At 41.8% G+C, this 18,120-nt stretch overlaps 1 protein-coding gene across 1 annotated transcript in view; it reads left to right on the forward strand.

Annotated features, from left to right (window-relative positions):
• Window positions 1-18,120, forward strand: part of LOC136860113 (probable sodium/potassium/calcium exchanger CG1090) — a 383,477-nt gene that overhangs the window by 211,947 nt on the left and 153,410 nt on the right. Inside the window, exon 2 of the mRNA XM_067138736.2 lies at window positions 14,133-14,300. Coding sequence (XP_066994837.2) covers window positions 14,136-14,300 — 165 coding nt within the window. The 5' untranslated portion in view covers window positions 14,133-14,135. The remainder of the gene's footprint in view (window positions 1-14,132; window positions 14,301-18,120) is intronic.

The following is an 18,120-nucleotide window of genomic DNA, read 5'->3' on the forward strand; positions in this document are numbered from 1 at the left end:
GTGGCCAGAGGAGAGGACGAGGAACCACAACGAAATGATGAACTTCTGGGAGAAGCCTGCGGGACTAAATTCCGGCACCTCGGCGTCTCCGAAGACCGTTAAAGTAGTTAGTGGGACGTAAAGCCAATAACATTCTTATTCTTCTGGGAGAAGAAAACAGGACTAACCAGCAAGTCAACTGTTTACCGTGGTGCAAAGTAGGCCAAACTCGAAGAAAGAAGAAGAATGAACACTGGCCAATGAGGAATTAATTCACGTCGCCTTGCCATGACCAGTACAGACGGTGTTTTTAGTCACTCTCAAGATGTCAGATCATAATCGATACAGTTCTGGGAACTTCCCAGACTTGACGGTACGGTGGTGCCTTCACATAGTGCTATCCCATGACTTTTGACACGGCATTGTACACCCCTTGTTGACCAGTTGAATAGAAAAAACTGCATTAAGTTAAACTAGGCGATACTGAATGTCATAAGCAAACCATATTTCTGTAATACTGATGTCTTGCATTTCCTATCAATTGTCGAATATTGCCTGAATAAAGAAAGCCTTGTAGCCACTGTTGAGAAGGCAAGCAATCAGACGAGGTGACCTCCACATCAAAACACAATGGAGAAGCCTTGCAACCGCACTACAGTACCGGTACACCAAAGCCAATATGATTGCTGATATTGTCACCAGAGTAAAGTTGTTACCTATCTGAACCAGTTCTTGGAAAACGTGCTGGTAAGGCAGAGAAAGGTTGATAGTTTCCCCTTGTAATCATATCCATCTCTCACGTCTCACATTTCCTATACGTGTATTAGAGGTAGCTTTAAAGGAATTGCAGGGTACAACATGGCAAAATTGAGCCTGTTTGGTGTAAAGCGATACACAGAAGAAACGCAGGCGACGGTCTTCAGTGCCCATAACAGTGAACACGACCCGATCAGAAGGTGCTCAGTCTGGGCATTCCGTCCCGTGGGCGCGGTTGGCAGGCGATGAGCTATCCAACGACAGTGATGTTGTGGCTACGTCACAGGTCTTGAATGTTGGGCGAAGTTCTCGATCACTGCGGCGATACCCGAGTTTGAAATGGAGGCAGAAAATAATGAAAGAAAGTAGACATAAATCCATGTCATTTTCAATTTACGTTGTAAGAAATAAGTTCATTATGTTCACTGCAATTTACGTATTTTGACCGGATGCAATAAAGAGTTAGGCCTGCAACCACAAAAACTTCTATAATGTATGTAATGGATTACAATTACAATGTTCACTATTACATTTTAAGAGTTGCTTTAGAAACAGTTCTAATATAATATGGGGAGTTAAGGTGGATAAGCTGTGGCTTGTGATTGTTTGGATTTAAATCTATATATATAACATAAGAGTTTTGTCTGTACATTGCTCAGAATTTGAAAAGAATGGTATTTCTGTATCGGTCATGTCCAGAGTAACAAGGAAATGCACTTTTTACTTTTCCGTAATTTCTGTATGTATGTATGTATGTATGTATGTATGTATGTATGTATGTATGTATGTATGTACACGCATCACGAGAAAACGGCTGAAGATAATTTAATGAAAATCGGTATGTGAAGTCGGGGGATGAGCCACTACAATCTAGGCTATAAACCACTTTACTCGCGCTGAGTGAAATGGTAGTTTATGGGAAGGCCTAAAATTGAATTCTCAAATATTTATATTATTAGTGGTCCTATCGATAAATACTACATAACTAAAGTTATATAGAATTAAATTTCCGATCATGTATGTCATACATTGCTACCGTACCGGCTTTGTTAACACAGATATTCATGAACTGGTATTATTGTTGCCAAGTCCATATCAACGCCGAGCCACGAGAAAATGGGTCATCAGAATTTAATGAAAGCTGGTATGTAGAATCGAGGAATAAGAAACTACAGTCTAAGTTATAAATAATTTTATTCGCCCTGTATGAAATTGTAGTTTAGGGGAAGGCGCCTAAAATGTAATTTTTAAATACCTATGTTATTGGTCCTATCGAAAAGCCTACTACATAACAAAATTTATAGAGAATACAATTTCCGACCATTTATGTTTTATTCAATTTTACCGTACCGACAATGTTAAGAGTGGTATTTCAGAGTCAGAAGAAAACTAAATGTGAAGGCCTACAATATTGAAAGCGCGTAACGTTGATCAACTATAACATTACATTGACCATTGTTTATGGTGATGTTCTTTGTCTCTTATGCTGCCGCTCAACTCCGATAGATGGGATTACTGCTGCGTACCGAGTATAACAGCCGAAGTGAATATTGGCGGGAAATAGCTGGGTAGTTAGAAAACTTTCTTTAGCATGTCTTTCCTCTGGTTCATACATTTTCTGATACCGTATTGCTGGTACGTAACTCACTGGTTCATTATAGTATTCCAGCTATTCGATCCCTACTCTGACGCACTGATTTGAATGAGCAATGTGCACTCTTAAGGCAGAGGCTCACTTAGTAGTAGTAGTAGTAGTAGTAGTAGTAGTAGTAGTAGTAGTAGTAGTATGACCTGGTCTAGAATTACAATTTAGGCATATTCCAAATTATAGCACCACAATTCACTAAATAACTCAAAATCCAACCCTGAAAAAATCCGTTTCTTAAAAAGAGCTTCTTCCTCTTCACTTTTATTAAATTCTACATTCATTTTATTCCAAATTAGCAGTGAAGAGGGAGTTTCTCCTCTGGCTTGGAGGAAAAAATTGAATCCAAGTCAGATAGATTTTTCCGCCGTCAGTGTAGTGAACTGAGATTTTCCGATTCATCGGATACTCCTAGGAAACAGATTAGTAAAAGGGCATAGTTTTGGCCCTGGGGCTCTTCACTATTCGACCTCTCTCCCCCCCCCTCCGAAAAAGACTAAGAGCTTTCACGGATCACGGCTGTCTGCGGCCTGGTCATTCCAGCTCTGGAACTTTGGACTGTTAGATCGGCAACGTAGTACTGTTCGCTAAAAGTGAGAAAATGTGTGGTTTTTCATTGGATCGAGTATTTCATGTGAAATAATTGCTTTTACTCGCGCCTTTCCTACTGACGTCATTATAATGACCTATGTTCATTTCAGTTGGGAAAACCGCTAATGCAATCTTTCTGAGGCAGCCCAACCTGATCGTGACTGATGGTAGGCAAGCGCGCCTACCATTACAATGAAAATTCCCTAACGCAGTTTTCATATGAGAAACGACGTTTGGTGATTTCTCCGTCGCGTTTCCAGGGTAACGTTAAGAGCTATGAAATTTAATACAGTCTTGCTCACAACGTGTACTCTACCTAACCTACAGTTCTGTATACAATGTAGAATTCCGTAGCGAAGCACGGGTACATCAGCTAGTTATTTGATAAACTCACCAACAATCCAATCATGCTTACCGGGAATAAAATCAGTTAGGTTATTTATTTGAAGGCATACTGTACATCTGTCTGGTAGATATATGTACATTGTTGTTGTACTTCAATCTTAGATAGTATCTCTCGTGATGAAACTCCCTCTCGCCATACCTATCATCACCGGACGCCTGTTCAATTTTAAATACTATGTTCAGAAATTCAATGAACAGGCAAGGACACACAATACTAAAACACTGTGCCAAATCATTCTTGCATTATGCAATTATATTACTTTTTGCTTAATGAATAACAGGAAGTTCACATTTTTTAAAATGGAAATACTGTCATTCCCATCCAAGCAATTGTAAATCTTAGCTTGTACGCTCAAACCCTGTACCTTTGTAGATTGTAACACAAAAATCATAACGTGTTATTTTTATTTGAATGAATAAATATAAGAAAATAAAACTGTCTGTTTATATCGAGCGCAGTATATATCAAACCGGAATGTCTTGAAAAGGTCACGGTTTTTTCAATTATAGTGGTTTATTTTTTAATAATGTACCCCAGTCAACACTTCGCTGAGTAGTGGAGAAGAGCTTCGTAATCACAGTCGAACGTCAATGCCCCTTCGCTTCCCTGCAAAGTCTGTTCGCTCTCCCTCTCACTGTGACGATGCTTGCTACGTAAGCTGTCCGACCGCACTGGGCTAACCTCAACGGGCACCCCGCTGAGCACCTCTGGTCTACACAGTGCAGGAAGAATGCCGTCCAAAAAGTTTCCAACACTATTGCCTACTGCTATCTCATGGTTTTTTGACACGACCGTGTACGTCACTTGTTGACCGGCTAAATAGTCCACATTTCTGTGATGTATTACATTTCCTATAAATACTCGAACATTGCGTGCATAAAGCAAACTTTGTAACCCCTGTTGAGAAACCAGGCATCAAAACACAAAAGCTGTGATTTTAACATGGATATGTTTTTGGGCTGGGGATATGTCTGAAATTAGCGCCATCAACTTCCCGACACCATTGTAACTATGGTAACCAGTGTTCGTCTATGCACACTACATCAGTAGCGCCAACTTCTCACTGTGCGCTTTCTTCCTGTAACTATAGCAACCAGTGTTCGTCTATGTACACTAAAGTTGGGCCCACGAGAGTTGAAGTCTGACGTTTAGCGCCACCGGCGAGAAAAAGTTGACTAACGCTGCTCGAAAATGGCCTGTTGCTATGGCAACGATAACAGAGTTGCAACATTTTAGGACGCTATCACCACGTGGGATGGCTTGCTCTCAGTCACTTTTGTCATTCATATTCTGACTGATTTCTTTTCTCGATGAAGTATCGTCTTCCTATTGTGTTTATTATACCGTAGATTGTTTTTTAATTGTACAGGTACCGTTAACAATCGAAGTTAAATAATAAAAACTATCAATGTGGGTAGTGTTGTTATATTCTGTGATTAACATGTGCATTTGTTGAAGTTATTGTCAGAAACTGATGATTTTGTTAGTGATTATGAAATCTTTTATATATATCGATAATGTCGTGTTCTGTCTTAAATGCTGGAATTATTAACACGAGCTTAGGAACCGGTTAAGGTAAACGAATTGTATTAGGCCTAGGCCTACATGTTTTATTAAACACTCAGCCTGTATGAAAGGGTGGTAGGCTGCAAATGGAGGTAACTATGACAACGCAGCGTACTTCGTAGTTACAGCTTTCGCCGCTCACCTGTCAGACTTCAACTCTCGTGGGCCCTACTATACGTCAGTAGCGCCATCTTCTCACTGTGCGCTTTCTTCCTGTAACTATAGCAACCAGTGCTCGTCTATGTACACTAGGTCAGTAGCGCCATCTTCTCACTGTGCGCTTTCTTCCTGTAGCAACCAGTGTTCGTCTATGTACACTAGGTCAGTAGCGACATCTTCTCACTGTGCGCTTTCTTCCTGTAACTATAGCAACCAGTGCTCGTCTATGTACACTAGGTCAGTAGCGCCATCTTCTCACTGTGCGCTTTCTTCCTGTAGCAACCAGTGTTCGTCTATGTACACTAGGCCAGTAGCGACATCTTCTCACTGTGCGCTTTCTTCCTGTAACTATAGCAACCAGTGTTTGTCTATGTACACTAGGTCAGTAGCGCCATCTTCTCACTGTGCGCTTTCTTCCTGTAACTATAGCAACCAGTGCTCGTCTATGTACACTAGGTCAGTAGCGCAATCTTCTCACTGCGCGCTTTCTTCCTGTAGCAACCAGTGTTCGTCTATGTACACTAGGTCAGTAGCGACATCTTCTCACTGTGCGCTTTCTTCCTGTAACTATAGCAACCAGTGTTCGTCTATGTACACTAGGTCAGTAGCGACATCTTCTCACTGTGCGCTTTCTTCCTGTAACTATAGCAACCAGTGCTCGTCTATGTACACTAGGTCAGTAGCGCCATCTTCTCACTGTGCGCTTTCTTCCTGTAACTATAGCAACCAGTGTTCGTCTATGTACACTAGGTCAGTAGCGACATCTTCTCACTGTGCGCTTTCTTCCTGTAACTATAGCAACCAGTGTTTGTCTATGTACACTAGGTCAGTAGCGCCATCTTCTCACTGTGCGCTTTCTTCCTGTAACTATAGCAACCAGTGTTTGTCTATGTACACTAGGTCAGTAGCGCCATCTTCTCACTGTGCGCTTTCTTCCTGTAACTATAGCAACCAGTGCTCGTCTAGGTACACTATGTCAGTAGCGCCATCTTCTCACTGTGCGCTTTCTTCCTGTAACTATAGCAGCCAGTGCTCGTCTAGGTACACTATGTCAGTAGCGCCATCTTCTCACTGTGCGCTTTCTTCCTGTAACTATAGCAACCAGTGCTCGTCTATGTACACTAGGTCAGTAACGTCGTCTTCTCACTGTGCGCTTTCTTCCTGTAACTATAACAACCAGTGCTCGTCTATGTACACTAGGTCAGTAACGTCGTCTTCTCACTGTGCGCTTTCTTCCTGTAACTAAGGGCGTGAGAAAGATCTCGTATCAAGTGAACCCCGTTCTGCTCCTCAGTCCAGATTTAAAATCCTTGAACTGGCCGGAAAACGAACCCGGTGCCTTGTAAAAATAGGCCACTTCTCTCTTTTGAGAAAACTTAAAAAAAAAAAAAAAAGTAATATCAAGTTGGCACCCAGAGAGCTCACTGTGGGACAAGACAAAATGAGATGAGTACATAAGTTCAAGTGTCTGGGAGAACTGTTGACACCAAACTTGTCAGAGCAAGAAGCCTTTACATTACAGGTGAACAAAATGGAAACGACATGCCATTTAACCAAAGGCATCTACAACAAAAATTGCATATCTTTCAAAGCAAAGCTGAGTCATTACTGCAGTGTCATCCGCCCAGAGGTTATTATACGCTTCAGAATGACTTGCAATGAACAAACCAAGCCTGATCGAGAAACTGAAGGCCAAAGAAAGAAAGAAAGAAAGAAAGAAAGAAAGAAAGAAAGAAAGAAAGATTTTGAAAAAGATCTTCGGTCCCGTCAAAGACAATGGGGAGTACAGAAGACGGCATAACGACGAACTATACACCCACGTAGAGAAGATTACCTATACCATCCAGAAAAGAAGAATTCTCTTTTATAGGCATGTGACACGAATGCACCATACAAAGCTGACCAACCGCATCATTACCTTCTTTCATCAGAAGAAAACCAAACTCTTAAACCTTTTCTTTTGTACTTCTAGGCCATTTAGAATGGGCACTCATTGTTGTCCCCGTTAAATTATCGTTATTTAGGCCCATAGATGAATGTGTAAGACTGTCGAACAGAAATGACAGTGAACACAGTTTTGAAGCTTTTCTGGTGTAAATTTGGTAAGAAACTTGTGCCTCTGAGAGGCTGGACTCTAGTAAAATTTTGGAGCTCATTGTCAGTTTCCTAGAATGCAAATATGTGGAGCAAAAAATACAGTAGCTCGTTGAAGTAACGCACCTTTAGAGCCACAATGCTTAATCTTTGTAAATGATTGTACCGATAATTTTCCCTATTGTACCTGATTTTTTTGACTTATAGTCTAACCTTGTTATACGAGCTGAAGAGCTTATTCAGATTATCTGTCAAATTTTAAACTCAGAAAAAGAAAGGAAAGAAATAAAATTTCAAGATTGAGTGTTTTAACTTATTCTCTGTTCACCCATTCACACCAGCACCTTACACCTCTATGGTCCACTAAATCCCCAGAATAATAATAATAATAATAATAATAATAATAATAATAATAATAATAATAATAATGTTATTGGCTTTACGCCCCCATTAACTACACTTTGTCCGGCTCCATGGCTAAATGGTTAGCGAGCTGTCCTTTGGTCACAGGGGTCCGGGTTTGATTCCCGACAGGTTATGGCATTTTAACCATAATTGGTTAATTCCCCTGGCACGGGGACTGGGTGTATGTGTCGTCTTCATCATCATTACATCCTCATCATAAAGCGCAGGTCGCCTACGAGAGTAAAATCAAAAGACCTGCACCTGGCGAACCGAAGTCCTCGGACATATCCCGGCACTAAAAGCCATATGCCATTTTATTTTTCAACTACATTTTTACGGTTTTCGGAGACGCCGGGGTGCCGGAATTTAGTTCCGCAGGAGTTCATTTACGTGCCAGTAAATTTGCCAACACGAGGCTGTCCGTATTTGAGCACCTACAAATAACACCGGAACCTGCCAAGCTCGGGTCAGAAGGGCAGCGTCTCAACCGTCTGAGCCACTCAGTCAGGCGCGGAGAAAATATACGAATGTGAAGTTTTCCTACACGGTCGCAACAAAAGGCAATGATGCCAATTAAAATCAGGAGTGGAACCAAGGTCTAGGGTCGGGAGGGGCGGTATGAAGAAGTTAAGTTGTGGAGCGGGTAGGGGGACCGCTTGCGGTGGTGGCGTGGGTGGCGGGGCGGGCGGCGGACTACGAGAAGAGGTAAGAGGAGGGGAATGTTCGGGGCGGGGTGGGGAGCGAGAAGGCTCCACTCGATAAGTTCGCCCGCGAGAACGGACGCCGGTGGTGACGAGATGGTCGACGTCGGCTGCAGAGGAGAGTTGGAGACGAACCATGAAGGTCGGGCCGCTGGAGTTGAAGATGCGTAGCGCTCGACGGGCAGGGACGCCGGCGAAGGTCAGTTCAGCCAGGATGTCTTGCTCGGTGAAGGCGGGGTCCAGGCCACGGATGACACAGCTCGGTGACGAAAGCCGGTGCTGAGCTGGTACGGAGAAGTCTTCAGTGTTGGGGGAGATTGGTGGAGCTGCGACGGTGGCATCGGTGAAGGGGGCAGGAGGCGGCTGAGAACTAGCAGGTAGGGAGATAACGGGTGCAGAAATGATAGAAGAGGGGTGACTGGACATAACAGTGCAGGTGGAAGTAGACGGAGCAGAATGGACAGAAGTGGTGATGGTGGTGGTGGTGGTGGTGGTGGTAGTAGTAGTAGTAGTAGTAGTAGTAGTAAACGTGGGTGAGGAGTGAGTAACGGTGGGAGGGATGGTCGGAGAGATGGGGAAGTCAGGAAGGGAAATCATTTGCCGTCGTAGATGCTCCAGAGTAGGCACGGCAGCATAGTCAGCATCATATAGACGTATACCGTTTTCGATGATGCCAATCGGTGGGCCTGGAAAGCGGAAGAATGCGACGACGTCTGGAGAAAGTTGTCCTGATAAGCCATCCTGGAGGTGAAGAACCGCTTCAACGAAGGTTCCGCTGTGGTGAATTTCATCACGGATGGAGGTTGGAGGATAAGAGGTGTCCACGCCCTTTAGTAGGCACGAGTACATAGTGGAGAGGGGAGGCGACAGCCAACTAGGCGTCTGCCCGTTTGATTTTCCTTGGGCCGACTGGGTAACAGTAGAGATGAGCGCCACGCAGCCAAAAAAGCGTGGACATACGATGTTCGAAAAGGATGTGTTGCAGAACTACGTTACCTTACTTTCCCCAGTGAGCTCTGCTCGAAAGATGCGAGTTATAGGGTTGGTTCCTCTCTTAATTTTTACTGTCCTCATTCAGAGGTGAGAAAAATCGTGCCGTCACCTGCTTTCGTGGACGTGAACTTGCCGTCTTTGTTTTGCGAAGTTCATGATGTGTCACGAGCAGACCGGCTCTACCTGAGTTTGTTCCACTTGGCAGATTCACTACCCGTATATGTTCCTATGTACCCGTTCATTGTGCACTGTAATTTCTATTTAATATTGCGCCTTTGTCATTTTAATAAATAACAAAATATTATACATAATTTAATAATGTCACTTATTTTCACTGACATTATTCTTGTGTAAATTGGTTAGCACTGTGGTGTAATGGTTAGAGTGATTAGATGTCACCCCCTCAGGCCCGGGTTCGGATTTCCGGCTCTGGCACGAAATTTAATAAGTGATACGAGGACTGGAACGGGGTCCACTGAGCCTCGGGAGTTCAAGTGAGTAGAGGGGGTTCGAATCCCACCTCAGCCATGCTTGAAGTGGTTTTCCATGGTTGCCTACTTCTCCTCCAGGCAAATGTCGGGATGGTATCTAACTTAAGACCACGGCCGCTTCCTTCCCTCTTCCTTGTGTATCCTACCCAACCCTTCCATCCCCAACAAGGGCCTTGTTCAGCGTAGCAGGTGAGGCCGCCTAGCTGAGGTACTGTTTCTCCTCCCCGGTTGTATTCCAGACCAAATGTCTCATGCTCCAGGACACTGACCTTGAGGCGGCAGAGGTGGGATTCCTCTTTGAGTCTTGGGGGGAAAACATACCCTGGAGGATAAACGCATTAAATAATAATCATCATCACTGGTGTGACAGCCCTTTGCGAGCCTTCAATCAGTCAGTCACTACTGATCTGCATTTAGGGCAGTCGCCCACGTGGCAGATTCCCTATCTGTTGTTTCCTAGCCTTTTTTAAAATGATTTCAAAGAAATAGGAAATTTATTGAGCATCTCCCTTGGTAAGTTATTCCAATCCCTAACTCCCCTTCCTATAAATGAATATTTGTCCCAGTTTGTCCTCTTGAATTCCAACTTTATCTTCATATTGTGATCTTTCCTACTTTTAAAGACGCCACTCAAACTTATTCGTCTACTAATGTCATTCCACGCCATCTCTCCAGTGACAGCTTGGAACTTAGTCAAGCAGCTCGTCTTCTTTCTCCCAATTCTCCCCAGCCCAAACTTTGCAACCTGTTTGTAACACTACTCTTTTATAATACCAATATAAATGGTCAGTTATTGGACATTATTAACTTTCCAGCTAACTCATTCCTGGTTGCCAGCGTTTTGCCCTCGTGTGCTAGGTTAGGCTCATCAGTTGGTACCTAGCACACCTACCAAGACGCTGGCTAGTGCATACCATGGAGGCCACTGCCTAGGCTACTTAGAGCCACCGGCAGTGCCAATGCATTATGAGAGACTTTGTCTCTTTACCAAAAACTGATGCCTGCTTGGCCCAGATGATATAAAAGTTGATTCCCATAGTGAATCTGAAATATTTGTCCCGAATGAATAAATTTATAATACCAATATAAATGGTCCGTTATTGAACATTATAAACTTTCCAGCTAACTCATTCCTGGTTGCCAGCGTTTCGCCCTTGTGTGCTAGGTTGGGCTCATCAGCTGATACTTAGCATACCTACCAAGATGCTGGCTAGTGTATACCGTGAAGGCCACTGCGTAGGCTACTTAGAGCCACCGGCAGTGCCAATGCACTATGAAAGACTTTGTCTTCACGGTATGCACTAGCCAGCATCTCGGTAGGCGTGCTAGGTACCAACTGATGAGCCCAACCTAGCACACGAGGGCGAAACACTGGCAACCAGGAATGAGTTAGCTGGAAAGTTTATAATGTCCAATAATGGACCATTTATATTGGTATTATAAATTTAGTCATTCAGGACAAATATTTCAGATTCCCTATGGGAATCAACACTTATATCAAGTACTCTTTTGTCGGAAATCACCCAGAACAAATTGAGCTGTTTTTCTTTGGATTTTTTCCTGTTCTTGAATCAAGTAATCCTGGTGAGGGTCTCATACACTGGTACCATACTCTAGTTGGGGTTTTACCAGAGACTTATATGCCCTCTCCTTTACATCCTTAATACAACCCCTAAACACCCTCATAACCATGTGCAGAGATCTGTACCCTTTATTTACAATCCCATTTATATGATTACCCCAATGAAGATCTTTCCTTATATTAACACCTAGATACTTACAATGATCGCCAAAAGGAACTTTCACCCCATCAACGCAGTAATTAAAACTGAGAGGACTTTTCCTATTTGTGAAACTCACAACCTGACTTTTAATCTGTTTATCATCATACCATTGCCTACTATCCAAATCACAACATTTTCAAGGTCATTTTGCAGTTGCTCACAATCTTGTAACTTATTTATTACTCTGTACAGAATAACATCATCTGCAAAAGCCTTACGTATTATTCCACTTGTTTACTCATATCATTTATATATATATAAAAGAAAACATAAAGTTCCAATAATACTGCCTAGAGGAATTCTCCTCTTAATTATTACAGGGTCAAATAAAGCTTTGCCTACTCTAATTCTCTGAGATCTTTTTTCTAGAAATATAGCCACCCATTCAGTCACTCTTTGGTCTAGTCCAATTGCACTCTTTTTTTGCCAGTAGTCTCCCATGATCCACCCTATCAAATGCTTTAGACAGGTCAATCGCGATACAGTCCATTTGACCTCCTGAATCCAAGATATCTGCAATATCTTGCTGGAATTCTACAAATTGAGCTTCAGTGGAATAACCTTTCCTAAACCAAGACTGCTTTCTATCAAACCAGTTATTAATTTCACAAACATGTCTAATATATTCAGAAAGTATGCAATGCATGTCAAACTGACTGGCCTGTATTTTCAGCTTTATGTCTATCACCCTTTCCTTTATACACAGGGGCAACAGGGCAACTCTCCATTCATTCGGTATAATATGCAAAAGCGAAATTACCTCAGAAATTAATTCTACAAAGAATGGAATGTGTCAGAGGTGCTTGTTTCTAAACCATACGTTTCTCTGATGCATATGTTTACAAACTGGCACTCATGCCAATTCAAAGAATAAGGTCCCTCCTGAACACAGGTGTTCGTTTGAAGAGTGATTGACTGACAGCTTGCTGTGAGCAATGTAGGCATTTTTGTTGGTTGTAGTATTTTGTTCAGCGGCTGTGTACAATGGGGTTACTGATAATCCACTTCAGAGATTGGCACTTTATTATAAGGTGTAGCTTGTTTGACTTACGATACATTTATTTCAAGTTCTTTATGCCACTGTAAGTGTCCATGCATACCAGAGTTGATAAACATATTTGAGTGTCTCTCTTATGTAACATGTCTCATTAAATTTAATGCAGAGAAAACAGACTTAGCCACCAGTGGGAACCCTGTTAGGGGTTGTAGCAAGGATGTAAAGGAGAGGCCATATAAGTCTCTGGTAAGACCCCAACTAGAGTGTTGTTCCAGTGTATGGGACCCTCACCATGATTACTTCATTCAAGAACTGGAAAAAATCCAAAGAAAAGCAGCTTGATTTTTTTTGGGTGATATCCGACAAAAGAGTAGTGTTACAAACAGGTTGCAAAGTTTGTGCTGGGAAGACGTGGGAGAAAGGAGACGAGCTCCTTGACTAAGTGCTATGTACCCAGCCATCATTGGAGAGATGGTGTGGAATGACATTAGTAGACGAATAAGTTTGAGTGGTGTTTTTAAAAGTAGGAAAAATCACTATAAGATAAAGTTGGAATTCAAGAGGACAAATTGGGGCAAATATTTGTTTATAGGAAGGGGAGTTAGGGATTGGAATAATTTATCAAGGGTGATGTTCAATAAATTTCCAATTTCTTTGCTATCATTTAATAAAAGGCTAGGAAAAAACAGATAGGGAATCTGCCACCTGGGTGACTGCCCTAACTGCAGATCAGGATTGATTGATTGATTGATTGATTGATTGATTGATTGATTGATTGATTGATTGATTGATTGATTGATTGATTGATTGATTGATTGATTGATTGATTGACATTACTCATACTTTGGAATAGTATTCATTACCAAAGGATGCATCCGTTTATATTGTACTAATGATTACTGTTAGTGCTGAAATAATAATTGTAACAGAGTGTAGATTTAGGATAGGTCTCGATAAGGAAATATCCAAAAACCAAGAATGGTGTGGAATGAAGTCATATTTACTACAATTCTTGTTTTGTTTAAAATTTTTAGTTTAAAACTGGCCTCAAAGAAATTCAAATTGGAATACAAACCAACTCAAGGTACATATTTGTGACCTGTTGTGCAAAAAGGGATCCAAAATCAGCAATGGAAATTTTACATCAGAGCTAAACAAAGGTGTCTGTGGTGAAAGAAAAGAAATCCTATGCTTTGACTTCTTACGCTACCTATGGGTCTTCTTAATGAACTAAGTTGCGCAACAATTCGAGTCTTTACCACTCAATGTCACGAAAATTTTGTGCAATTAGTGAAAGCTGTAATTGCATTTTTCTCAAAATACAGTTTTCTCAATAGCAAAAGTACCTAAAGTACCTACTGCACCTAGAAGAATGAACTTTTTTTTAAATGCTCAGTATCATAGGCCAATTATAGAACCACAAAAATCTTAAAAATGAAAAACCCAACTTTAGGTTCCTTTCCACACAATGGGTCACATTTAAAAGATTTATCTTAAAGAAAGGATTATTTTCATGCCTTTGAAAAGAACTTTCTCTCGAAAATGTAGCATGTGTTATGTTGTAGGCAATGAGGAGACCGAGACGCGATCGGTGGCATACACTAGGTGGCCTCCTGCTGATGTATGCTCTAGTGCACGTCACCTCGCAAGCTGGCAAGAGCGAAGATGTCCCTCCAACTTTCTCATCCTCAGGAGCCAGCAATCCCCATATCTCAACACCAAGTGTACAAAAGGTGAGTCTCGTATATCCATCTTTATTATTATTGTTACGGAGTTATCCGTGGTAGTTAGAGGTGAAAGAAGGTGCTGGGTGGAATAGGTCTCAACAACGAAATTAAAATTAATTTAAAATTTTAACAAAGGTTATAATTTCTTTTCAAGATCAAGAAACAACAAGTATAACAGGGACTCAATTGTATATCAACAAGTTAAGAATGTACAATTGCAGTTTATTAATGGATTTTGGGCTTCGAGCCCCAGATTCACAATCCCTGAGCAATCCCTGTACTTTACCTATGTACAAAGTTCAACAAACGGGCAGAAAACCCCAATCATGCCTAGGAGCATTTGCTCCCAATTACCCATTTAAGCCTGCTCGAGGCACACAGAAAATACAATTTTTTGGAAAGAGCGAACCCGCTCTCAAAGTTCGAGCCTATTCAAAGGCCACACCAAACTCCACCTTCAAGCTGCCCTCCAGGCACACTAGAACAGGGGTAATAATACCCAAACCTACTGAGGCCCATTCAATAAAGAAACAGGTCAATTACCTGGCCCAAAATTCTGAGTTTATTGGAGGCGTAGCTTGCACTCCGAATACACTTTTAAAACCTACTTGGCACTGGGCCGCTTATGCAAGGGCTAATTCCATACTAAGGAGGTGACACGATAAGAAAACTTATTTACATTATGAAGAGAAGAAATACGGTAATGAAAACGTAGTCACCTTAAAACAATATGAGTGGGAGCTCGAGAGGGTTAAGCACTCTCTATCCCAATTTATAGTTAAAGGCCCAAAATTTCACCAAATATCTATTACATTTTAAAAATAGGTTACATGAGAAAAGATTTCGAACCTGCCCCGAGGGTTAAACGGCTGAGCTAGCAAGAAATAAAGTTATTAAATGGCCATTACCTTGTAGATGAACGGCTGCTCGAAGAAAGAGGCGCTTCCTGCCCCCTGCTACATAATCACACTAGGAGAGATGTTACTGAAGTGGCCAGGAGACAAGAAAATCAGCAGTTTATATACCCTCGCGGAAAATTCGAGACGTTTCATGAATGATTACAACCCGCCCACAAAATTTTATTGGATAACATCAAAAACCCATACACCAGATGAAGAAGAAACGCCTTATTGGTGGAAAATTAATTACAGAAATTTTTGATTGGCTACATTCAAAACAAGCAGAAAAAAAGGATTATATTGTCAACTCTCAAACCACAGAACAAAATTTAGCAAAAACAAAACTTATGAATGTTAAATATCTTCCGGATGGTTCATTCCTTTACACCAGAGAGCGTTATCAGTTTTGGTAGAGACATCTGTTAGAAAATGTTCAAAGTTCTTGCTATGGAGCAAACAAACACGAATCGAAATAGACATAGTTCAGAACACTTCAAAATTTACAGTAGAGACATCTTCTGAGAAACCTTAGAATTAATATGGTTGTTAAAGTTCAGGCTTTCTCCTGCAGAGGAGTCTCAACTGGTGCAATGTTTGAATTAGCGGCGTGGAGGTGTACCGCCCGGTACAATTATTATTGTTTTTTCTTATGCTAGTGGTTTAACATCACATTAACACATCAGTGGTTTTCAGCAACACAAGGAAAGGGCTACGATTGTGCAGGCCATTCTTTCTCTATCTGTTTACCCTCCAGGGTTCGTTTTTCCCTCGGATTCAGTGAGGGATCCCAACTCTACCACCTCAAGGGCAGTGTCCTGGAGCGTGAGACTTTGGGTTTGGGGATTAAACTGGGGAGGAGGACCACTACCTCACCCAGGCGGCCTCACCTGCTATGCTAAACAGGGGCCTTGTGGGGGCGTGGGAAGATTGGAAGGGATAGACAAGGAAGAAGGAAGGAAGCGGCCGTGGTCTTAAGTTATGTACCATCCCGGCATTTGCCTGGAGGAAAAGTGGGAAACCACGGAAAAGCACTTCGAGGATGGCTGAGGTGGGAATCGAACCCTCCTCTACTCAGTTGACCTCCCGAGGCTGAGTGGACCCCGTTCCAGGCCTCGTATCACTCTTCAAATTTCATGGCAGAGCCGGGAATCAAACCCAAGCCTTTTGCGGTGGCAGGTAATCACACTAACAACTACACCACAAAGGCGCACATTATTGTTGTTGTTGTTGGAATGGGACCTCTCCCAGAAAGGAAGCCAGGAGCACGACTTAGATGGTATGGTCATGTCGTCCAAAGCCCTGCAGACTCGATGATACATACTGGCCTCCAATTTGATCCGGGAGGTTCCCGCTCATGAGGTTGTCCATAAAGTGATGGTTCAACTGCAACAAGGAAGACATGCGTCTTCTAGGCATAACTGAAGCGGACGCGCTTGATCGTAGGAAGTGGCGGATGGCATGTTTAAAAGCGGATCCTACACCAATGCGGGACTGAATGCTAGGAAAGAAATTATTATTATTATTATTATTATTATTATTATTATTATTATTATTATTATTATTATTATTATTATTATTATTATTATTATTATTATTATTATTATTATTATTATTATTATTATTGTTGCATGTTTCTTGGAAGTGAAAAACTTTGAAAGAATACATTAACCTCATTGGACAGATGCCCAACTGATAGCATACTTTGTGCATTTAATTCTAAATCACAGAGACACTCATTTTTGCATTTCATTGTTGGAGTACTTCAAGCAATTGGGCGTTAATGAGTAGACCATATGAATGGTTTGTGCGTGCCCAACGTTTGTTGTGTTTCTCTATGGGGTCGAGTATGAAGTGAGATGAATCTCTGTGGCAAGATTTTATGACCAGATGTCCTTCCAATCAGCAGCCTCATCAGAGGAGCTAGGGTTTAACATCACGCTAACATATTAAAGGTTTTTGGTGATGTAAGGATGGGAAGATAGTGGCCGAGGCCTTAAAAGTAAGAAGTAGCCCCAGCATTTGCCAGGTGTGAGAAATAGGAAACCATGGAAAACCATTTTCAGGGCTGGTGGGATTCAAACCCACTCTCATCAGAAGAGTGAAACTAAATGAAATGGTGTAGGCCTTTTAGTGCCGGGAGTGTCTGAGGATATGTTCGGCTCCCCAGGTACAGGTCTTTTGATTTGACACCCGTAGGCGACCTGCGCATCAGGATGAGGATGAAATGATGATGAAGACAACACACACACCCAGCCCCCATGCCAGCGAAATTAACCAATGATGGTTAAAATTCCCGACCCTGCCGAGAATCAAACCTGGGACCCCTGTGACCAAAGGCCAGCATGTTAACCATTTAGCTATGGAGCCGGACATCAGAGGAGATAATGAGAAGGCAGAAATGATATGATGTATGATAGTAGGAAGGGAGAAGGTGAAACCTGGTGTCAGCATATAGCCTACTCCTTCGTCATTTATAAGTGTCGTGTTCCATATTACCATCATCATCATCATCATTGTGAATTCCTTCCAGCGAGTTGGGTATGATCTTTAAGAAAGATGTGCCTCCATTTATTACGGTCCTGGTATGTTTCTTTTCTCTCTAGGGCATCCCATGTTTCTCCTCTCTTCTCTAGGTCTTCTCTTATCTGATCTAACCACTTTTTTCTGTATTAATGGTGTGTAAATAAATAAAAAGTTTGGTGGATGTTCATCCTAATCAATATCATTTATATAATATTGTGTACCAAATATAAATTGTATTGATTAGGAGGAACAGTCACCAATCTCATTTTTATTTATTTAGCCTACTCCTGTTGAACAGCATTGAGGGGTATGTTCAAGGCTTAATGCCCCCATCCCACTATCAACAGAGTCATATGCCCTCACTCCATATGAACGCTGCAGAGAGGTTTGGAATTGAATCCAGG

The sequence above is a fragment of the Anabrus simplex genome, chromosome 1 (genome assembly GCF_040414725.1).
Source record: "Anabrus simplex isolate iqAnaSimp1 chromosome 1, ASM4041472v1, whole genome shotgun sequence".
Classification (NCBI taxonomy): Eukaryota; Metazoa; Arthropoda; class Insecta; order Orthoptera; family Tettigoniidae; genus Anabrus; species Anabrus simplex.